The sequence below is a fragment of the Lepidochelys olivacea genome, assembly GCF_965140295.1.
Source record: "Lepidochelys olivacea isolate rLepOli2 genome assembly, chromosome: 9".
Lineage (NCBI taxonomy): Eukaryota > Metazoa > Chordata > Testudines > Cheloniidae > Lepidochelys > Lepidochelys olivacea.
Window position 1 is genome coordinate 83,352,020 of NC_140419.1, and position 25,429 is coordinate 83,377,448.

Below are 25,429 nucleotides of genomic sequence, written 5' to 3' on the forward strand. Positions count from 1 at the left end.
ATAAATTCATAGAACACCAAAAATCAGATATTAGAAGGAAAACTGGTGAAATTACAATAATTAGGAAGTACAGTTATTAGGATTGAAGGCTGGTGCATCCTATGCTACCTTTGTATAGATTTATGTTGATATTTGTCTTTATGTTAAAGATGCCTAGAGCCTGAGATATACCTTATTTTAAAAAGTGTCTAATTCAAAAGAAACAAAAAAGATAGCCATAAGTAAGACACAATCAACAATGACATTTATATGCAAAATGTATGGATCAAGAAGCAGTCAAAATGGTTATTGGACTACTTAAGGATTTGTAGGTAAAATAACTCAGTGCTGGAAAGGATGGAACCAAAAATAATCAATCAATTTACAGTGAAAAAATAAATACAACTAAAAAAAGCAAAGTGAACTGAAGCCAAAAGAATTAAAGTAAAACTCCAGGGATTCATCTTCAATTTTTTCCATAGTAAATGAAAAAAAAAAAAAAAAAGAATGTATACAATCCCCTAATATAAAACTGTACCTGAGAAATACCTGATGAAGTTGGAATATTCTGACTGATGTTAGAACCGGTAACAAATATCAAAAGAGGTTGCCAACTTGTGATGGCAAAGTAGGACAGGAACAAAATCATTCTCCGTTAGTTTTAATGAGAGAAAACAATTCAGTTTGAATCTTAAGCGATTGTTTCTCCTATGTGTAGTTTTGTTTTCTTTAACTATATATATTTTTGTAGGCAGACAGTGTCCCGGACTTTCAAGAGATGACAAGTAATTTGCATGCCCATATCTAATGGTCCTGTAAAAACAGTCTTCTTTCATTGCACACCTTAGCCCAATCCTCCTCGCCCTCTCCAGTACTAGGCTGCTTGACTAAGTCCCAAAATTCTACTCATTGTAAATTTATAGCTACTTCCAGTTACTCACTGACCCTACAGCAAGGGTTTTGGAGGCATGGCTGCTGATTTTGGAAGAGCAAAATATAGACTGTTTGTTGGTGGGAAGAAGAGTGGTGGTTGAGGAAAGCTATGAAAATAATGCAACATGCAGGCAAGGAACCTGGCACTTGTGAGAAAGATTAAGCAGAGGAGAGTAAAGAAATAGCTGGTTTTGGAGGAGCATCCAGTTTGGAGAAAAGAGATCACCTGATTATGGGGAAAAAAATACAAAGTTAAGGCATAAAACAAAGCTACAGAAAAAATGATTGCAGAATCCAAAGTAGCTAAAAGTAGCAAACTGCCCAGTTTCTCCCACTGAATCTAATGGAGATGGAATTTGATTCTGTTCTAATTTGTGGACAGAAAAATGTCTGGCTCCATGTTCAAAGTAATTTTTCTTTTTTATGTTAGTTTTGAAATAAGTGTCAAATTAATTGTACTTGAAAAAATATACAATTGTGAAATCATGGAAATACACACGAGTTGCTTTTTAAGAAGGACTTGCACAAAAACTGATTTTTTTAAAAAAAAGGTTTATACTCCTCAAAACTTCACATTTTAAAACAGGTTTGTAAGGTTTCAGCATAAAATGACCCATGATACAAAGAGACAGTGGGTATCATCTCTGCCAGGGGATCTCAACCTTTCTTTCTTTACGCCCCCAAACATGCTGTAAAAACTCCACGGCCCACCCGTGCCACAACAACTATTTTTCTGTGTATAAAAGCCAGGGCCCATGTTAGGGGGTACCAAGCAGGGCACTTGCCTGGGGCCCCATGTCACAGGGGGTTCCACAAACCTAAGTTGCTCAGGCTTCAGCCCTGGTTGACAAGGCTCAAGGCCTGGGGCTTGAGCTTTCTGCCCCAGTGAATATAACACCGGCCCTGCTTGGCGGACCCCCTGAAACCTGCTTGCTGCACCCCAGGGGACCCTGGGACATTGACTGAGAACTGCTGATCTACACCGCACAGTGCTGTTTGAAAACATACATTAAAAATTATACACCTCCTTTGACAGATTCATGATTTGTGCAAGTTTGTGTCCATTGTGTAAGGCAATGAGTGTCTCCAGGGAGGTTCTGAGCACCCTTAATTCCCAACTTCAATAGGAGCTGAGAGAGCTCAGCACCTCACATGACTGGATCTTAAACTATCCTACCCAAAAATCTAGTTGAGGAGGAGGGAGAAAAGGAGAGAAAGGACAGATGCGTTACACGTTAACAGATCACCAGTATTCTCAGTTAGCGTGTGAGGATACAGGAACCAGCACACAAGGAATTATTCTGTGCAAGCCAAATGTAGAAGCTGCTAAAACAAGGAGATAATTAGCTGATAATGTATAGCCTCTCAAGTGAAAAGTTATAAATACTTAGAAGTTTGTACATAGCATATAATGAAGTGTACATCCTTAAAGAACACCAGACTGGCAACTGGACTGGAAAGAGAACCAAGGCACAGCCAACCAGAATTACAATATACAGAGATTTTCTTTTTTCTAGCAGGGGGGACTTGTGTATGAGCAGGAATTCAGCCCCGGCCCATCTGTCTCTATCTGGATGATAGGAAGATAACTAATGTATAAAGTTTAATATTTAAAACTAAATGTTGACACAAATTGTTCTGATATTAAAACCAGCCCTGAATGAGGACGAAAACTGTTTGCTCTCAAGAAAGACTGCCCCAGCAAGCAATCTACTCATGTATAAATAAAAAAACCTAAACAAATATTTGAAATTAAGCGTTTTCAACAAATGAATGTTTAAAGTGTTGTGCTGAGTTAAATCAGTACAACTTTCCTTTGAAATAGATATACAAGACGTCTCTAGTTCCACATCCCATATGCTGAATGGGAAATTTTTACCTGTTGTGTAAAGGCAGATAACCTAACCTCCTGTTCAGTCTGTCTCTTCACAACTTGCCTATCATCACTTTAGTGGGATGAGGAATTTAGCTGATGTTTGCAAATTTGTTCTGAAGTATTATATCAGTTTGTCAACTTGTATGTGTATCTTTTTTCTACACTCATGTTTCTCTGTCAAGATATCCATTCTAATGACACAGACTTTATTTAAACAAATCTATATTTTTGGAATTTATTTCCAACATTTAACTCCTTAGTGGTATTTTAATATTCACAACTGGATAGACTCTTGTGAGCATTACTAAAATTGTACGTTAGAAAAGACATAACTTTCAGAGTATAATTACTACAGAAGATGGTTTGCTCAAAATTCCAAAATCACTAATCATAATCAGATCATTTCATGAAGACCAAAACCAGTCCAAATTTTACTGAAGAGGCATTTGGATATATTATGAAGAACTATTCTTAAGAATATACAAATATCCTGAGATGTATCAACTATTCTTTGTGGAGCTATCAACATACAGTAAATAAAATAATCAAAATAGGATAATATATTAACTTTATAAATAATTTTCTTTTAAAGCAGATGTTAATTCTAAACTGGAGAAACAAATTAAATAACTAGAGAATTTAATTCACTGGCGAAGTTACAATAAAACCACTATTAAGAAAATTATCTATGACTTACTGCTTGAATTGAAAAATCTCATAATAAGAAGGATTTAGATAGAGTCAATAAAGTTTGTTTTCAACTGTTTTAAAATGACCATGCTATAGTGGCTCTGTACTGGGCTAACATCGCCGAAAGCCCTCTGACAGCTGCATGGCACTCTAGGTGGTCTAGTAAAAATCCATCTAAAAAAATGTCTGGCCTAACAATTCAAGGAAAACCAGTCTGGTGTTTAACAATAATGAATCATATTCTAGTAATCTAAAAATAGATTCTTTAAAATGGAGAATATGCCATCTTTCATTGAAAAAGAAACAGGGTCACGATAAAGCAGGAGAAAAGCATTTCTCCCCCTCCAGACAGTTTACAATCAATTAAATACAATAGCAACCAAGTCATTTAGAAATATCTATATTTTCCTCACATGTATGCTTGGAACATTTGCTCTTTAATTGCTTACAACAAATTTAAATTAATACCAAATTACATGATTTTGACATCATTTCTATTCTATTGTATTCTTTTCAGGAGTGCCTTCATTACTGTAGTATCTCAGTGCCTAACAGAAATATATTAAGTTAAATGAGTAGCTTCTACCATGTGTGGTTCTTTCTTTCTCCCTTCTTTTCCTCAAGAATTGCATGGGAATAAAAAAAAATTAAATAGCACTTTTTTTATTTGTTAATATTAGCAAATGCAAAATCAAAACAATGCGTCTTGCACTTGGTGGTGGGCTTTGTGGTGCAGAAGTTTGGTCCACTTTGCTTCAATATTATGAAACCATTAAATACTAATTCAGCTGAAACTGAAAAAAACCTACCTAAAAAAGCCCTAAATATTTTCTCCAAGGGCCAACTACAAAAGTCTTACAAATAAAACTGAAAGAAATATGATCACTTTACTACATAAAGGATCTACTTAGGTTATTTTATACATGGAAAACGTGAAGTTGTATGAAATGATTGTTATAGTAAGTGAAAGACTTAATTTCACAACAGGTTGGTTACTCAGGAATTAACCTTTATCAGACTACATTTAATGTTAAATTTATTTTTATTAACTGTGATCTTAAATGTACTACAAACAATAGCTATCTTACACTTACCTTATTTTCAAATCTGTTTTGAAAACAATGACCAAAACAAGTGCTCTGTGTATTTATGGCTATAACACACTTTCTCTACTTGAAGTTACTGTAAGACTGACATAGATTGACTTAAACCAGGGGTGGGCAAACCTTTCGGCCAGAGAGCCACATCGGGGCGCAAAACTATATGGAGGGCCGGGGTAGGGAAGGCTGTGCCCCCTAAACAGCCTGGACCCTGCCCCCTATTCGCCCCCTCCCACTTCCAACCCCCTCACTGTCCCCCTCAGAATCCCCAACCCATCTAACCCCCCCTGCTCCTTGTCCCCTGACCTCCCCTCCTGGGATCCCCCACCCACCCCCTGGGATCCCACCCCCATCCAACCTCCCCTGCTCCCTGACTGCCCCGACCTATCCACACCCCTGCCGCCTGACAGGCCCCCCAGGACTCCCACACCCTATCCAACCCCCCCGTTCCCTGACCGCCCTAGAACCTCCGCCCCATCCAGCCGCCCCCTGCTCCCTGTCCCCTGACTGACCCCCCCCGAACCCCTGCCCCTAACCGCCTCCTGGCACTCCCTACCCAACCCCCCCACCGCCGCCACCACCGCCTCACCATGCCACTCAGAGCGGCAGGAGCCCGCGCGGCGGAATGGGCAGAATGGTCCCGCAGGCTGGATGTGGCCCGTGGACTGTAGTTTGCCCACCGATGACTTAAACCCTGAAGAACAAGGTTTAATAGCCGCTAAAAATTTGTCATCATTCAGTGTGATAACTCTGAACATTCCTGACATCCATGTAAATATTCAATCCCTTTTTGAATCTTGGCCTCAATGACTTCTTCTGGCAACAAGTTCCACAGTTTAATCACATGTTGCAGGAAAAATCCTTCCCTTTTTTGGTATGAATTTCCAACCTTTTAAGTGAATTGAAGGTCCCCTTGTTCTTGTGTTGAGGGTCAGGAGGAACAGAAGATCCATTCACCTTCTCTATTTCATTCATTATCTTATATATTTTTATCATGTCCCCTCTTATTTGTTTCCCTTTAAAAGTAAACAATCCCAATCTTTTCATAACACTCTTTCCCTCCTAAGAAAGAGAGCACTGTCCACTTGAACAGGCTTAAAGATTTATGAAAGATTTGTGAATTATGTTACCTTTGGCAGCATGGGTGTATCCCTCTTCTTTTTCTTTTCTGAATTAGGGTCATCCAGCAAGTCTGGCTCAAAGGTATAGAGCTCTGTAAGCTCATTCATGGTAAAGTGACGCTCAACCTGCTGCTGGTCAACTACTCGGAAAGACAGTGACTGCTTTGTTACTTGACGATCATATATCTTGTCCTCCATTGTTCCCTAAAAAAAATCCAAATATTTGATTTTTTAAATCTAAACACACAAATGGTATCAAGTTATTCTGTCACTGAGAAAAACAGCAATGATAAGAACAACACTATCATATCATTAACGTTTGTTCAAAAAGATAAAGAACTTTACTCCAATACGTCTCCCGTAGTTTGCTAAATTGTTTAAAAATGAATGTAGTCCCTGAATGAAACACCACAAAGGAACATGAATTGCCAATGCAACTAATGGTGCATGTCTATTTATTAGTGTAATCAATATATTTTAATTTCTTTAGCTTCCTGAAGAAATCAGCTTTTGCACAACCTCCCGAAATTGTAGTTTTTAAAATATGAATATGAAAAAAATTGATAATTCTGTTGCATCGTTCACCTTATTTTAAGTTAAACAAAAACAAAAATCACACTAAATAAGAAACAGATGGGTTACATTCAATGACAGCTTTTAAAAAAAAAAAAAACTTAGGGGACATGGGACTGGGCTCAACTGAACATGAGTTCTGGTGTGATATGGTGGGTAAGAAAATGTGATCCTTGAATGTATAAGCAGGAGAATAGAGAGCAGACGTAGGGAGTAGTATTGGCATTCTATATAGATTAAATGAAAATAGCGCGTGTAGTTCTGGTGTTCACAATTTTAAAAAGGATGTGAAATTGAAAATGATTCAGATAAAAGCTACAAGAATGATTTAAGTTCTGGAAAAACTATCTCACAGTATTCAGAGTAGCAGCCGTGTTAGTCTGTATTCGCAAAAAGAAAAGGAGTACTTGCGGCACCTTAGAGACTAACCAATTTATTTGAGCATAAGCTTTCGTGAGCTACAGCTCATGTTGCATCCGATGAAGTGAGCTGTAGCTCACGAAAGTTTATGCTCAAATAAATTGGTTAGTCTCTAAGGTGCCACAAGTACTCCTTATCTTACAGTAAGAGACTAAAGAAGTTCAAGCTATTAAGATAAATAATTAGAAGATTAAGATATGTATTGAAGACCTATAACTACCTAAACTAGAAAAAATTCTTGTAATAGAGGGCCTTGAATCTATCAGAAAAAGGCACAAGATCCAATGGCTTGAAGCTGGAGCTAGACACATTCAGACTAAAAATAAGGCACATATTTTTAAACAGTGAGGTTAAACAAAAACAGGAACAAATTACCTATGGATATGGTTGATTCTCCATCACTTGGGAGTCTTTAAATCAGGACTGGACGTCTTTCTAAAAGATATGCTCTGGCTCAACCAGAAGCTGTGAACTTGATGCAGGAATCATGAGTGAAAATCTACGGTATGTATTATGTTGTAGGTCAAACTAGCTGATCTTACTGGACCCTTCTGGACTTAATATACACAATTTTTTTCTTTTCTAATGGTCTGACAATCTTAAACCCCAATTCTACTATCTGATCTACACCAGTGGACCCCTTTTCCTGTGTAGCCCCCCCCCCAGACTTCAAAAAGAGTCCATAAGGATGTAAGGGTCCGTCTTTACAGATAAGACATCAGGATCTGAGCCTGAAAGGATGAATGAGAAGCATCCAAATCATACGTACCTGAGCCAAGAACCTGTACACAAACACAGGTTTGTTCTGCCCAAAGCGGTAAACCCTAAAGATACTCTGAATATCATAGGATGGATTCCAAGAGGCGTCAAAGATAATCACTCTATTAGCAGCCACCAGATTAATTCCAAGGGATCCTGCCTTAGTGGAAATAATAAACAAACGACCTCTGAAACAACAAAAAATAAAATTATGAAATGTAATATTTTACAAACTGACTTCTCTTACCTTGGATTCCTTAACTGTTACAAACATGAAGTTTTTGAAATGCTGTAACCTAAATCCTCTGGGGTCCTATTATGAATTATTCATAAATTATAATGATTCAAAATAATCTAAAACCATGAAGTTGTAAAATTTGCAACTTATGTTCTAAATAAAAGGGCAAAGCTGCTAACCAGCTGTCAGAATTACAGGACAGGGACTTTAAGAAGTCATTTGTTACCAAGAATTGTTCTGAGAGGAAAAAAAATCTTTTTCTTCAGACATTTGAATTCAGGATCAAACGTAAGAAAATTAGTTATGCCAAGTTAAACCATCATTTAAAAATGAATACATGCTGGTTGGTGTCATTGGAACTATTATCTGGAAAGCAGACTTTAAAAATTCCTTGGCATGAAACTGTTTCTAGGACATTTTTTATAAAATAACGCACCTTTGTTTCTTTACATGTCACTATCACCCAAGATTAACTTTAAATTAACAATGCAAAAAATCTCATGTAACATTGAGATTGACATTTTAAAAAACACAAAATGCAAGGATTCTAAACTTATAACAACAGTAATTGTACCTTTTTGCAAGTGTGTAATATTCTTATTACTGCATAAGTTTTAACTTGCAACTTAGCATGTAAGTAGTGGCAGAATTTGGGGAATATAACTTAAAAGTCATTGATTAGTGCAGTTTTAACACTGCATGAATTAAGTTTATTCCATTTATTGCTTTTTAAATATACAATTGGCTGCATTACAGATATTAATTTGAATGTTGACATATGTATTTGGGAAAATTCATGAAACAAAAGAGCTTCAATTAATATGTACAACTGCATATTATATATATATATATATACACACACACACACGCACACGTATATCTATCTATCTGAGAGTAGAGGTAGCTCATGAGGCACCAGGGCTTGGCAATGCACCTTCTACCTTTACTCCAGATATGAACTTCCAGTGCTTTATGGAAACTCTGAATCCTTATTAAATTAAACAAACAACCATAATGCCTAATTCAACTGTGTTAACTAAACAGATGGACTCACAGAGACCATCATCAACATACCTGAAAAACTCATCTTGAGTGAAGTGGACATTGAGACAGGTCAGACCCAGTAAAGCAGTAATTTGGTAAACTTTCCATTCTCAATCCTGAAAGTTCCCCAAGTCCAAGACATTTGGGATGTAGTGAGCAGGAAGAAAATATTAGAGAGAGGAAGACATAAGTAGGACAGAAGCAAACTGTTTCCCCTTGCCTAAAATGGTATTAATCTATTTTGAGACATTGTTTGGAGACACTTTTCTGTCTGTACTGATATATAAAAGTATCCATGGATGACAAGGTGGTAGCTTCACAGATTTCCTCTGTGGTAGCTGATGTTCTTTCTGACCAGGATGAGATTGTGGAATAAGTTGAATCATGTTTTTTTTTTCCTGTGACTTAATATGCTTCAGTGATACATTATTTGATCCACCTAGCCACAGAGTATTTGGATGCATTCAAGGCTAGACATTTAGGGTAAATGCAAATGAACAAAGATGACGTTTTTCTATACTGATCAATTCCACTTAGGAATATTTTAATTGCTGTTCTGACATATGCTGTACTTATCCTTTCAGGTGTTGAAGATTCAAAGTAAATGAAGACAAAACAATTTCCTATGAATTAACCTTGATTACCAATAACTACTTTGTCATCACAGAAAATATAGTAAGAAGATGTATATTCCTAAAAGCAGAGATTTCCAAGACTGTTCTTGCCAACCTGGTTACAACCAAGAAGAAAGTTTTCATGGAAAAGAAATAAAAAAGGGCATTTCAGGCCATTGGATGGTTCATAAGAACTTGTACCACTCTGGGCCAATTCTAGATAAGAAAGGTACACCTAGTGCTTGGTTTGGACAGTTATACTACTATAAGCTACTTTGATGACATCAGGTATTTAGATAAGCATGAGTTTTTGGCCTAGTTTAACACCGAGATATAAGACACTGTGGAAGGAAGTCTAAGATTCAAGTCAAGGCCACCGCAAAGAACTCCAAAAAGAGCTGGAATGCCTGATTTCCTGGTGCTGATTTTTGTATGTTAACATCCTTACGGGCATTCAGTTCAAAAGCTTGCATAGGCAGAGAATAGGACAGCCTGAATGAGGTTAGAAGAGTATACTTTGGAAAAGTATCCCATTTTGTTCAGTTCTTGCTACTCAAAGCCAAAGTTTTAGGCTCGGTCAGTCTGGAACAGAATGCAGGAGCAGACATCTACTTAATGGAAAGACAGAGCAGGGACTTTTGCAACTTTTCCACTAGGTCTAAATACCTTCTTGGCCAATTTGCAGTGACAAGAATGATAGATTTCAGAGTAGCAGCCGTGTTAGTCTGTATCCGCAAAAAGAAAAGGAGTACTTATGGCACCTTAGAGACTAACCAATTTATTTGAGCATAAGCTTTCGTGAGCTACAGCTTACTTCATTGGATGCATGCAGTGGAAAATACAGTGGGGAGATTTATATACACAGAGAACATGAAACAATAAGTGTTACCATACACACTGTAACAAGAGTGATCAGGTAAGGTGAGCTATTACCAGCAGGAGAGCGGGGGCAGAGGGAGGGGAGAACCTTTTGTAGTGATAATCAAGGTGAGCCATTTCTAGCAGTTGACAAGAACGTGTGAGGAATAGACAGATGTTTCCTCTTTTATCTAATAAATCACTTTCTTCCTAGTGGCAGAAGGAGGGGGAGAAGGAAAGAAACCAATCTAGCTATCTGAGAGTCAGTGTGGCCTCGCTAATTTGTGGTCTGCTTCCCTGGTGAAGAAAAGCCACACCTCTGAGTTTCATCTGGATGTATATACTTGAACCTGGCTCTATGGATATCAGAAAGAATACTTCCTGATTCAGGGACCATATAGAATATTGACTGTCTGCAGATAGTTTAACCAGTCTGGTTATGTGTTCAGTGACTTCTTTACATGGATCATTTTAATGGAGGCCAGCTGAGCTTTTGTCCAGGAAAAAAAAATCTGTATTGTTTCAGCATTTAGACTTGAAACATTTGTACGCCACTACTGATTTATACATGCCACAGTTGTGGGGTTTCCTTTTTTGTCTGAACTAGGACATACTATTTCCCTTAGTGCTAATAAAATGCCAAAGAGCCAGCCTAACTCTATCTAGATCTCTTTCAAGATGTTGTTCAGGAACCTTTCTGCCTCTGACCTTTTTATCCACTCTTTGTATTTTGATGGTCCATGTGTGCTCCGCAATCTGAAATACTGGTATCAGTAGACAAGATTTCAGGGACTGGGTAGTGGAAGGAGGATCCTGCCATCATATGGGTTTTTCTATCACCATGGAACCATAGATTTTAAGGCCAGAAGTAACCACTAGATCATCTAATCTGACTTGATGTACATCACAAGCCTCCAACCCCACCCAGCACCCCCATACTAACCCCAACAACAAAATTAGACCAAAGTATTACAGTCCACAGGAGACTAGACTACTATGTGCTACAGGCAGAGAATAGGAGGGACTGAGGTATACCATGCGCAAAGCCCCTGCAATGGCAGGGAAATGATTAACAGTGGGATTGTCACTCTTCTCTTTCCTTTATATCATCTCATATTGGGAATGGTTCCAGACCCCAAGAGGAATCCCTGAAGCTCTGTCATGTACGGTCATGTCTCTTGAACACTGATTACTCCTTAGACAGAAGATAAATGCAAGTGACAATAGATGGATGACCTTCAGTTCTGTAACACCTTCCAGAATAGTGCCTGGATCTTTTCAAGCTGTACTGTTTCAGGAAGACTCTAGTTCTCCTTGGGTCTCCCTAGGTGGAAGATCCTCTTGAAGAACAGCTAAGTTTACCAGGAACCCTTATGCTTGAAGTACAGAAAGGATCCTTAATGTAATTTCCTTTGTGGCCCCTGAAAACGATGCTATGATGAGTCTGCCTTTAATGAATGGATATAGATACACTAACTTACTGAAGGAGTCCAGGGATTTAACTAAATGGCTTTGTGAATACCAAAGGAGCAGAGGATAGATTGAAAGGTAATGTTATTTATTAAAATTGGTGATTTTTGTAGGCAAAATGAAGAAACTGGTGAAAATAGGGCCTGACTAGAAAATGCACATAAGGTTCTGTTGAGGCCATGAAGTCCTCCGAAGAGATTCCAATGGTAGCAAAAGCTAGAGTCTCCATTCTGAACTGTTTTCTTCGTCAACCTTTTCACTCTCTTGAGCTTGATCTCCTCTAGTTCTTTTTCATACTTAGAAAAATCTGGAACACCACTTTGGAAGTGCTTGCTCTTTCTTGAGGATGGAGAGGTGGTGATGAAGGTGCTTAAAGTTCCAGAGTAACTAAGTATTCATCTTGCACTATCGCCTGTATCCACCTGTCTGAAGCTGATTAAAATTAGATGTCTGAGAAGTGGAACAGCCTGTCACTAAACCAATTTGTGGATGGAAGTAATCCTAGTTGCGTTAATACACTAATGTTTGGATTGGAAAGAGGGATTGAACCCATTCTCTGATCTGGACTTCCACTTGGCATCCGTTTTCTGGTATTTTTTTCGGGGAGTAGGAATGAAAGGAGCTTATGCCCTTATATAAGGCTGTATTCGTCCTTTACCTTCATTGGACTTCTCACCAGCCAGAATTCTATCTGCAAATTTTGAGGCACAGAGGATTTCCTTTGAATAGTTATCTGCTACTCAGGAACTAAGCTAGAGTCAATGCCAGGTCACTGCATTTACTTCCATGGCTCTTGTTGCCAGCTTCCTGATGTCCCATGGATGTATTCACTATGAACACTCTACTTAGCATACCACTTGAATCAACCATGGTTCTGGGAGTTAAGGATTTGTAGGTCATCTGCAGCATGTGGTTGCCCTGTAAGCCCTTATGGGCTGCTGAAATAGCTTCAGGGTTCCCTCTGTGGATGGCTTCTATTTTTCCATCTAGGGAAGAAAACCCCCTCACAACAGATATTGACATATACTTTAACTTTGATGCCACTGGTGCATGTGTCTTAGAGAATTTAAAAAGAGAATATTTTGTGTTCTAGATCCTGTAGATTTTCAAAACTGAGGCAGAGACTTTGGCACGAAAGCAGGAGTGTGGTCACGCCCAACGGCCTCACTGACAAATCTGAACAGCCTCCCATATATGCAGGAAGCATGACATGGCTCAAATGTCTCAGACTGGGGCAGTATCAGGATCCAGAAATGTTAGTTTCCTGTATATTTGATATGTAATTTTCAAACATGTAATAAAAAAAATTCAGACAGAAGTTCCATAACTGCTATTGTTACAAATAAAACTTACGATGACTAAATTAGACTGGAGGAAAAAAAATCCGTTTTTCAGTTTGCTTTATTCATCTGATAAAAAACTTAGTGTATGGCTGGTTTCACTGTATAGCCAGTCTTCTTCCCCGTTTGTGTAGGCCTTTCCAATTGTAACAGAAGGAGAGAAATTTTAATAAAGAGGAAAATATAATTATAAAACCAAAACCAAATTGACAGAGAAATTGAGGGACAGGTTTCAGCTGTATGGTTTAAGGTTTATATTTCAAACTTATCCACGCACAACAAGGGGCCTGAAAAAAACAAAACAAAAAAAGCCATCTATATTTTTACTAGAATTTCTCCACAAAAACCAATGTCAACAATCACGAAAAATATCAGCCAATGATTAATATTTTCAAACTGTTATATGCATCTGAAAATAGTCTTTTCCAACCATAACTAAATTATCCATGAAACAGTGCTACAGAAAGAGAACATTTATATTTATGAAAATTCAAAAATTGTACACAAATAGCTGTGAAAATGCAATACAAAGCATACCTGTTACACTGAGAACTGTTTATTGGAGAAAACCTAGCCTTGTTGAGGAGATATAAGGAATAACCTTTTCATTCATTTTAAAACTAATTTAGTAAATAAATATTAGTGAGATGCATTTATTGTCAGGTTAATGGACCAATGCTGCAACAGAGTGATTCCCATTTGTTCCATTCAGAAGTTGGCTGAATATATTCAACATGTGCAAGGGATAGTAAGCTTGCCACATCAAAGGACAAGGCATGTGGCATAGAGTAAACCCTATAATCAACCAACTTAATAGGAAACCTTTAACAAAATGACAGAAGTCCTTTCTTCTCAAATAAAATCCCAACATCAAATGCATTTCTCCTCATTAAGGGCGGAACTACACACTATCAAACTCACAAGTCAAAACTAAAAGTTGTTTTTCATTATTTCACTGACTTAACTCAAAGTTAAGAAAAATCAATATGAAAGCTTATTTTGCTACCCCTTATTTAATTCATTAATTTTTGCAGTCTGGTCATCTCCATGTTTAGCGTAAATAATTGTCTTTAAAATTCATTCACATTTGGCCAGTATTGTGAGAGAGTGTTTAGAGACAAACTACATTACTAATTTAAACGTTAGCAGGTTGGTGCAGTGGCCTTGCACATGCATAGTTTACATTACAAACACACAGACACACACACACACACACACACAAAATTCTCTCCTGGGTAAGACTAAAATTCCCAGAAAAAAATTACATGAAAATAGAGTTAATGTTAAGAGTACATATTAGTAATGTAGGGTAATGTACATTATATGGATTTTGCAATTATCCCAAAGCCAGGTGTATATACCCAGGAAATTCAGAGTTAATATTAAACTTAAAAGAAAACAAAAATTAAGGTACAAAAATACATAGTTAGGGTACCGAAATATCTTAACTCTGCCATACAGTGGCACCATGTAATAATCTCATGACTGAAGTTTAACATCCCCATGAGGTGCAGTGGTATCAATATTTTTTACACAGGGGGAGCTGAGACAAACACTAAAGGCAAAATTGTCAACTAATTCTGGGTGCTCAATTTGAGATACCTAGAGCCTACTATTTCAGCATAATTAGCATTTAATAGCACTTTATATGTTCAGAACAGAATTCCCATTCACCTCCGTTGCAATTCTGAGTGCTCAGCCCTGCTGCAAATCAAACCCCAGGTGTCTCAAGTTGGATACTAAGAAAATGAAGGAACACAATGGCCACCTGTGAAAGTTTTAGTTTACATGACTTGCCTATAATCAGAGGCAGACACCCGACATAGAAAATTTAAATTTAAATTACGTAGGTCAGCAAAGTTATAAGTAACTGAAAACAGGATCTCATAACAGAAAGTGCTGGGACACTTAGCTATAAAATATTAAATACATACACACACACACACACTACAGAGGAAGAAGGGGCAACAGTACAGGTACAAAACCTATGTAAAATATCTTTAAAAATAATTAAAGTTCTATCACTGGGAGGATATTTTGGTATCTGCACTATCTTAAAAAGAGTTCATAAGTTAGTATAAGTACAAAACAGATGTAGGAAGAAAAGAGGAAATAAAAAGCTACATAGAATGATCTTACCTCACATTAGTTTCATCATTAAATTCTTCAGCCCATTTCTTTCTTGACTGAGCCGTGGTTGAACCATCTAAACGATAGTAGTCAATATTTCTGAACCATTTTCCTTCACCTAGAAATTTGAAGGTAAGGTGATTAAATGACACCAGCACAATATGAAAATATTAGCAGCACAATAATTTAAATACTGATCATTCAGGGCCAGATTGAGACTAAAAGTTAAGGGAGCAATCATACAACCTCACATGAACCAGCTATTCTATAACAATCAAAATATTTTATACCCAAGGAACTTGATCTCTATGATGTCCGTGCCCCAAAGTACATGTGCACAAATAAATGAAGAACCCATAAGGGGGTACCTGCCATTGCTGCTCGTCTCAGTTGAGCTGTGAAAATGATGCAGTGTAACCTGAATTATGAAATATAATCCACAGAAGGATTACAGAAAATAGTGGTAATCATAATTTGGGACAGTAAGTATCCAAAGCCTTTACTCTAATAGTTCATATCTTTTGTGATACTCCCCAATCCTCAGGTAGCCTTGCCCAAAATAAGAAGTGCAGAATTAGAGTTAACCAAGAATGAAATAAAATTTATTTTCTGAATAGGATTCTACCCCCTATGTAGGGTCCAGCAGTATTGTCTTCTTCCCAAGGAAAAGTCTCAATTTAAAAAAAATGAACTAAGTGAAACTTCCACAAGCAGCTTTACGCAGCCTGCAATTTAGAGAGATTTATTAAGATTTATACACTGAGGGAAAACTTTAATTGCAATATTTTCAGTAACCTTTAGTTAGCTCTTCTAAGATTCACGTGTTTCCCCCTTTGTCATATCAAATTTCTAGAGGTCTGGACACGTTTGCAACAAAATCAGTCGAGTTTCTTGTTTAACCTCAGTGCAAAAGTTAATTGTAAAAAGTAACTACATTTAACCTTTAGGCATTATGCCAGTAACCCTAATTTTCTAATTGATCTTTGGAGTCTGTATGTTTCCAATTACTCTAGGCTGCAGTCTCTCTTATACAAATTGTACCCCTTAGGTAAATGCTTGAAAGGAGATTTCAAAAAGTCAAGGTATAATCATTCTGGAACTGAAATTTAGAGCAGCTGCTTGAGTTTAATTAGCCAGTGAGTTATGGCTACTTCTTTCCAAATGTAAAAAAAAAATTACAGCTGATAGAAGCAGATTTTTCTGTTCCCTTTTAGAACTAACCTTTTATTTTTTCTGGAGGTCAAGGTTTATTTACACAAAATGAACCCCACCGGGCCATCGATTAAAATCAGAGCAGCTCTTGTAGGAAGTAGTAATGCTGAGTGACAATGAATTATGAGAAACTGCATGCTAAGTCATGAGAGAGTTGTACATCAACAGAACCATCACAAACAGGAAAAAACAAAGACCATGTAAAATTAGCTCAAGTTATATGGACAGGCTATAAAGATATATACAGCTCAGAGGTCACAGATGACCAATGTTCTGAAGCAAAATACTGGAAATACTCTTTAGACGCTTGCTATATGGACAACAGAGTTCCGGGTAATACAGCAGCAGTGAGCAATAATATATAAATAGACAGCAGATGGAGAGCTATCGATGTCTAGCTAGCTAACTATGATATTGATATTTCTAAGTCCCTGTATTACTTGGTATTTAATTGCTCAACACCATGCTACCAAAACAAAAATCTTTTAAGGAATGTTATATGAATTCATATAAAAAACAGTATGAAGGGTCTTTCACTGCAAGATTACAGAGATGTAAAACAAAATGCTACAGTACACATGTACATCTATGGTTAGAGAAAAAAGTTCACACTACTGACACATTACTAAGAAAATATGATCTAATACAATATACCTTGTGCCATGTGTGAGAATATGAAAAAGCCTATTGCAATGCAACACAAGGGAGCAGGTTTAGAAATGTGTGGTTGATTAAAATCTCAAAATGTTAAATTTTTCAGCACAGCCAGTGTCATTTCCTTTAATAACCCTCTCTTAAAAATGAGGATCAGACTCAGTGTTTTTCCATTTGTAAAAACTGTTTTCATTTTGTATGGCCCCTGACTAAACCTTCCTCTCCCTACTTCTAGAAGAAAGACATCCCATCTGCTTAGAATATAATAAATACATGAAATAGAGCACACGCCTGCAATCAGTAGCAACAGCCTAAGATCCACAGCAGGTGGGGTAGACAGCATGCAATCAGACCAATAGCCCTCCCATATTTGGTGATGTTGGGAAAAGAGTAGCAACTCTTCTGGTCTGAGAATGAATTAGCTGTTTCATCTCCCTTCCATCTAGAATGAACAAAGAGCTAAAAAGGAATAATTAGCTTCACAATTTTGAAGTCTGTTGTGCAGGTGACAAGTTGAAATGTGAAGGAAACGTGAGCATACTGTCACAGGAAAAGGGTGATAAGCAGCGTTCAACCTGAGTAACAGATCCATACTCTAAAGAGGGTTAATAAACTAGCTGTATAATGGACTCCTTCATTTGGACAACCCTAAATGATCAGGAGGAAAGATTTAGAGTATCACATTCTGGTTTCTATTTGCAAAGTTTAAGAAACTAATCTATTGTTTCTATTCAGAATGCTCTCTTCAAATATCCAGAACTTTTATTTAAAAAACAATGTTTTTTTCAAACAAGACAAAGCACACAGCCCTTATTCAAGAGTATAAATGTACCAAATTGAAAGATTTAAAAAGGAGACATTTTTGAGATAATCAAATGCAAAATAATTAAACATCTGAACTTTTTTTAGATAAAATATAGCCTCCTCAACATGTTAAATAAATTGAAAAATTAGGCACACATTTGAAACCAAGCGTGAGAAATGCTACCAGTGAATGTATGTTTTTGGTGTTATGCATAACGGACCACAGGGTTTAGGTTCAGATGTTAGTGCCATTCTAACAATATTTACTTTTATATTTTACATGTCTGATTAATGTCTGTGCTTCAGTTTGATTCTCATAATACTCATGTGAGATAGGTATTATCACCCCCTTCTTTTAGATGAGGTACAGACAGACAGGTTAAGTGACTTGCTGAAGGCCACCCAGTGAGACTGTGCCAGATGTGGGACTAGTATGCAAGACTTCCTGGCCCTTGAGCCCATATTCAGTCCACAAAACCATAATACTTTTCCAACTACAGAATTAGCATACACTTATTCAAGAACAAATACATTAAGGAGTTTAATAACTAATTTCCTTAATGACTTTCATAGGCAAAAAAGAATTCTTCCTTCTGCAGATGCCTCCATCACCAAATTAACTTTACAGAATAATTGTGAGGTGGAAAGATGGAAATATTACAGATGCTACACCAAGTTATACAATGTGTTGTCCCAAAAATACAAAAACTAGCTAAACGTCAACTTATCATATTGGTTTTGGCATGTCATCAGGAGAATTAAATCAATTTTACACAAATTTATCCTTTGAGAGAATGTTACAATAATCAAACAACATCTTGCAATAGACCCAATGTTTCACTTTTTCTTTAAAAAGGAGTTTGGACCACAATATGTCAAATATTGGGTTTTCTACAGAGATAGCCCCAGTGACGAGCAGGGAAACCAGAGGAATTGGCAATGGGTCAGTAAAGTGAAAAAAAATCACCGTACCCTGGATTGGGTTAAAATTCACACCTATACTATCTGTAGCAGGAAATGACATTAAGAAATTCTCTCCACTGTCACTGTTTGGAAGATATAGAAATGCTATACTAACCTTTATAAATAACAGGTTTATCTTTGTCAGTTTTGTCCCTGCTTGCCAGTTCCAGAAAATCTTCTATCAAATCCAGTGATATTAGAGACTGGCTAAAAACTAGACTGAAAAGAGAAATACGGAAATATACAACATTTTCCACTAAAATTCATTCAATGCATGTAATTATTGTATTGTTTTGCTTTACTTCTCTTCCTTCACCCTGAATGTGATCTTTAAAATGGAGTGAATGTCTTTGGTGGAGTACTGGACAAGCATGGAATGCTCTTCTGATAAAAATAAGTTAAACACACACATCTCTAACACAAATTGAGCTACAGCTCTGAGCGCAAAATAAGTGTTAACAAAGGGTGGACAATAAAGAATGGTAAGGCAGAATAATATATTTAAACAATTTAAAAAATTTCTACAAATCTATATATTATTTAACATGACTTACACTTTATCTCCAAGCTCTTCCGCCATGCGAAGAATTTCAAAGAGAAGCACCATTTTCCCAGAATGTTCCAACACTTCAGCATCTGCATCAGTGACAAAATCTTTGTACCAGTCTGGAGCTGGGCTGCCTGGGTTGGAAGAGGATGTGGCTTTACCTGTATAACAAAAATAGTATTAAGCTAAAAAGAATCTCCTCAAAACGAAAGCATGAGACTTTTCCTAAAAGGCAAATGTTTAAAAAAAACTCTTAAGACGCCAATTTTTAAAAGTAACACAAATTTTTAAAAAAGGCTCCAGAGGTGATCCCAGCAGTAACAGGATGGTAAGCCTGACTTCAGTACCAGGCAAACTGGTTGAAAATAAAGTAAAGAACAACATTGTCAGACACACAGTTGAACATAACTTGTTGGAGAAGAGTCAACATGGTTTTTGTAAAGGGAAATCATGCCTCACCAATCTACTAAAATGCTTTGAGGGGGTCAACAAGCATGTGGACAAGGGGGATCCAGTGACTATATTGTACTTAGATTTTCAGAAAGCCTTTAACGAAGTCCCTCACCAAAGGCTCATGAGCAAAGTAAGCTGTCATCATAAGAGGGAAGGTCCTCTCATGGATTGGTAACTGGTTAAAAGATAGGAAACAAAGAGTAAGAATAAATGGTCATTTTTCAGAATGAAGAGAGGTAAATAGTGATGTCCCCCAGGGGTCTGTACCGGGCCCCGTCCTATTCAATATATTCATAAACAATCTGGGAAAAGGGGTAAACAGTGAGATGGCAAAATTTGCAGATGATACAAAATCGCGCAAGATCGTTAAATCCCAGGCAGACTGCGAAGAGCCACATAAGGATCTCTCAATACTGGGTGACCGAGCAACAAAATGGCAGATGAAATTCAATGTTGATAAATGCAAAGTAATCCACATTGGAAAACATAATCCCAACTATATGTATAAAATGATGGGGTCTAAATTTGCTGTTACCACTCAAGAAAGATCTTGGAGTCATTGTGGATAGTGCTCTGAAAACATCCACTCAATATGCAGTGGCAGTCAAAAAAGCTAACAGAATGTTGGGAATCATTAAGAAAAGGATAAATAAGTCAGAAAATATCATATTCCCTCTATATAAATCCATGGTACGCCCACATCTTGAATACTGCATGCAAATGTGGTTGCTCCATCTCAAAAAAGGTATGTTGGAATTGGAAAAGTTTCAGAAAAGGGCAACAAAAATGACTAGGGGTATGGAATGAGGAGAGATTAATAAGACAGACTTTTCAGTTTGGTAAAGAGATGACTAAGTGGAGATAGGATAGAGGTCTATAAAATCATGACTGGTGTGGAGACAGTAAATAAGGAAGTGTTCTTTACTCCTTCTCATAACACAAGAACTACAGGTCACCAAATCAAATTAATAGGCAGCAGGGTTAAAACAAACAAAAGGAAGTATTTTTTCACACAACACACAGTCAACCTGTGGAACTCCTTGCCAGATGATGTTGTGAAGGCCAAGACTATAACATCTACTTTTTTCGAAGAAAAAAGAAAATCCTAAGTTCATGGAGAATAGGTCCATCAATAGCTATTAGCCAGGATGGACAGGAATGGTGTCCCTAGCCTCTGTTTACTGGAGGCTGGGAATGAGTGATGGGATGGATCACTTGGTGATTACCTGTTCCATTCATTTCCTCTGGGGCACCTGTCATTGGCCACTGTCAAAAAACAGGATACTGGTCTAGATGGACATTTGGTCTCACCCAGTATGGCCATTCTTATGTTCTACGATATAGAAGGCTTATCCCTTCAACCAAAGGTCCTGCCAGTTAGTGGTATGGAATTAAAGAAAAAATTCAGAGACTAGTGTGTTATCCTTAGAGGGTCACTATCTTCCACACACTTTTTCTGTGTTACGTACTGTTTTAATACACAGTCCTGTCACCTTCCATTTTCCTAAATTAGCATTCAACTTCTTCACCTACAACTAATATTTGCTTCCTAAAACTCAATCACAGATTTTACAAGTTTCAGAGTAACAGCCGTGTTAGTCTGTATTCGCAAAAAGAAAAGGAGTACTTGTGGCACCTTAGAGACTAACCAATTTATTTGAGCATGAGCTTTCTCACGCTCAAATAAACTGGTTAGTCTCTAAGATTTTACAAGAATGATATAACTGCTTTTAAAATACTGATCTTAAATTCCAAGCAAATGTCTACAACCCTTAGAAAGGGCACTGTACTTGGGCCTTGGGGTTATCTAGTTCATCAAACCAGAGCTATGCAGGATTGTTCCCAACAATACATTTTTTTTTTTTTTTTTTGCATTTAGGGGTTAGGGGTCTGGGAAAATAGATTTAAATCATCTCAGTGATGAGACTTTAAAAAAAAACAAACAAAAAAAACTCTTTGCAAAAGGCACAATATACAGGAAGTACCATCAAAACTAGAGTTTTGGATTTATTTCTTTTGCAATAGTTAACATTAAGTGCAAAACACCATTATTTTTTTAAATACATTCCTGTTAATGGTGTCATCCACATTTGCCTACAAAAGGGATTCTAATATTTAGTAGTTTAACAAAAAAAGCAAAGGAGGAGACAATTTTCATATGATTATTAAAAATCCAGACTGAGGTAATACTCAGAGGCCTTCATCAGGAAAGATCCTTTGTACTAGGCACCGTACAAGTACACACAGAGTCTCTCCCCAAAGAGTTTACATTTTGTTTTGGAATGTAAATGTATTCCTGATTTAAGTCTATATAATGTTATTGACTTGAGATCATAAACAGCTGTCTAATCTGCTATTTACATAAAACTTTTAGTTAACTTGCCACTTCTATACCCTAATAAGCTGACTTCAGTCAAACTTCAAGCAAGTGATGATACTTTATATCCGAGTCACTCCTCCTAAAAATGTAGAAGATTAAAAGTGGTAAACCTGACAAGCTAGAGAGAATTAGGAAAGTCTGTATCTCACTGTATTTCTATGCCAAAATAACTGAATACCCAACAAAACAAGCAACATTTGTTTAGCTCTAGATTTGTCATTCAACAACACCTGGTTGTGAACTATTTGAAATACAGCATGCTCTCCTTCCAGGGTATTAGTATTCTCTTTATCTATTGTGAAACACTTTTGAATTCAAATATACATGTAGGCTTATTTGCAATCTCATCATTTGATCCTGAAATGTAGACAGGAATCAGGAGCTGACTTTATTTATGTTACCTAAATTCATTTTATGGAGTTGTATGTTTCTGCCTTTAATCTCCTTTGCGTTAGTGTGATAAATATTGATTTATTAGAATTACAATACAAACCTTCTTTCACTTAAAAACTTTGATCTTACTGAGGTATTTACTTATACAAAATATTTTTCTCCTATTATCTTACTATTAATTCAAAACATTCAACTTTTAAGACCCCATATAGCAAACTAGCTGAAAGGCAACTTCATCATGACAGAATAGTCATCCTCAACATTTCTGCAAATACCTCTTTCAAGTGCAGAGGAAGGAATTAACCTGCAAAAGAACTCTCATTTGAAAATTTCTTTGCACATATTTTTTTAAGCATACTTTTAAATGAATGCTGAATTCTGCCCCTAATGTAGGCTGGTGTGACTGTTTAAGTCATGTTAGTGACATTGTTTGGTGTTAATACCTGACAATGCAGCATGTAAAGGATGCAGGCTGTGCATGCATCAACTAGAAATTTCCTTTTTTGAAAGTATTATCACACAACTTTTAGTTGTACTGCTGCTATATGAATTTTATTTAAAAGGTTAAATAAAACTGAAATTGGCATAAGTGTATGAAAGAGCCATTGTATAGACCAGGGGTGGGCAAACTTTTTGGCCCGAGGGTCACATCAGGGAATAGAAATTGTATGGCGGGCCATGTATGCTCACAAAATTGGGGTTGGGGTGCAGGGTAGTGTAGTGGTGCGCGATGGGGCTGAAAAGTTTGGGGTATAGGAGGATGCTTTGGGCTGGGACTGGGGGGGTTCGGAGGGCACGAAGGGCAACAGGGCTGGGGTAGGGGTGCAGGAAAGGGTGCAGGTTCTGGCTGGGGATGAGAGATTTGGAGTGCAGGAGGGTACTCTGGGCTGGGATTGAGGGGTTTGGAGAGCGGGAAGGGGATCAGGGCTGGGGCAGGGGAGAGACTCAGGGGTGCAGGCTTCAAGCGGTGCTTACCTCAAACGTGTTGCGGCCCCCGACCCAGCGCCCCGGCCGGAGTGGGGCCGAGCCACGTGTTGCGGCCCCCGACCCAGCGCCCCGGCCGGAGCGGGGCTGAGCCACGTGGTGCCGGCCCTGACCTTACGCCCTGGCCGGAGTGGGGCCGTGCCACGTGGTGCAGTCCCTGACCCAGCACCCTGGTGGGAGCGCCAGAGCGGGGCCGAGCTGCATCACGCAGCTACCAGGCTGGATCTGGCCTGTGGGCTGTAGTTTGCCCACCCATGGTATATATGGTCAAGAACAAGAGACAAATCAATGTCCTACCAGGTCACGGAAAGAGTGCCTGCCCCTCAAAAATACACCCCGACCCCATGCAGGCCAGAAGGTCAAACTAAAGTGAGTTTCAGTTTACACTGGAGACCCACTGAAATAGGTCCACTGCCTAGTGGGAGAAAAGGTGGTCTATAACCTCAAACTGCAGGAGATGATCTGAATATGATGAAGGGGAAATGTTATTGTTTATTATTTATTTATTGGACCAGGACCCCATTTGTGCTAAGTGCTGAACAAACAGAAGAAAAGGATGGTCCCTGCCCCAAAGAGCTTACAATCAAAGTATAAGACAACAGAGGGACAGACAGACAGGGGAGTACAAAGAAACAATGAGACAATATTGGTCAGCATGCTAGACAGTGGTTTCAACACAGCAGCAGCCTAACCGTCATGAAGCATTTTGTACCCATGGCAAAGGAGCGTTTAAGCAGGGTTTTGAAGGCGTGTGAAGAAGTAGGTGTTGAAGATGTTTACAGGGAGGTCCTCCCAAACATGGGAGGATGTATAAAAGGTCCTTGTTTGAAAATTTAACAAGTGGGTGATGGAGGCTGGCAGCATGGGCTGACTGAAAGCAGGAGTTGACATCTCAGTAGTGAATGAGTAAGGATACGTAGGGTGAGGATAGGTTGTGAAGAGCCTTGAAAGAGAAGACAAGTAGCTTATGTTTGATGCAAAAGCATAAAGAGAGCTAGTGGAGGAATGCAAAGATGGGGGACATGGTCAAAGTGATGGGCTAGGAAAAATATCTTTACAATAGCATTTTGAATGGATATGAGAAGGGCAAGATTACATTTATCACTGCCACAGAAAAGGATGTTGCAGAAATCAAGATGTGAGATGAGGCAGCCTGGATTAGTTTAATTGTGTGGATGGAGAGGAAAGGCCACACCTTAGAGATGTTATGCAGAGAGAATGTGCAAGATTTAGATACAGCTTGGATGTGAGAAACTAGAGGTCAAATCTAAGTGAAAGTGAATGAGAAAGGAGTTAGTGGGGAGGACTTGGAGGAGGAGTTCTGATTAAGAGCTCTGTTGAGCTTCAGCTGAAAGACATCCATGTCAGAGAGGCTGAGATTTTAGTTTTGACATAACAAGGCAGATCTGGAGTAGAGGTAGATCTAGGAGAAATAAGGTGTAGAGGGAGAAGAGAAGGCGAACAAGGACAGAGCCCTGTGGAACATCACAAAAAACTGGGAGGGCGGTGGGGGTGAGGAGAATTTTCCAAAGGACATGCTGAAGGAGCAATCAGAGAAGGAGGAGAACTATGAAAGGACAGAGTCACAGAAGCCAAGGGAAGATAAGATTTCAAGAAGAACATGGTCAATAGTGTCAAAATCAGCTGACAGCTCAAGGAGGACAAGGATGGAGTATTAGTGCAGAGCTCTGGCTGGAAAGAGGTCGTTAGAGAGACTTTGGCAAGAGTGGTTTCAGTGGAGTGCAAGGGTCAGAAAGTAGACTGGAGAAGAACCCCAGAGACTGACAGTAGACAGCACATTCAAGAACTCAGATGAAAGGAAGAAAGGAGAGGGGGCAGTAGTTGGAGAGGCAAATGGATCAAAGGTGTGGCATTGTTTTTTAAGATGAGAGAA

The 25,429-nt window shown here is 38.1% G+C and overlaps 1 protein-coding gene across 3 annotated transcripts in view; it reads right to left on the reverse strand.

Moving 5' to 3' along the window:
- Positions 1-25,429, reverse strand: part of ATRX (ATRX chromatin remodeler) — a 140,806-nt gene that overhangs the window by 21,261 nt on the left and 94,116 nt on the right. For all 3 annotated transcript variants that reach the window (XM_084640131.1, XM_084640130.1, XM_084640132.1), the window contains 5 exons: positions 19,333-19,486; positions 18,894-18,997; positions 15,155-15,263; positions 7,462-7,639; positions 5,709-5,903 (listed from right to left, as the gene is read on the reverse strand). In XM_084640131.1, coding sequence (XP_084496257.1) covers positions 5,709-5,903; positions 7,462-7,639; positions 15,155-15,263; positions 18,894-18,997; positions 19,333-19,486 — 740 coding nt within the window. The remainder of the gene's footprint in view (positions 1-5,708; positions 5,904-7,461; positions 7,640-15,154; positions 15,264-18,893; positions 18,998-19,332; positions 19,487-25,429) is intronic.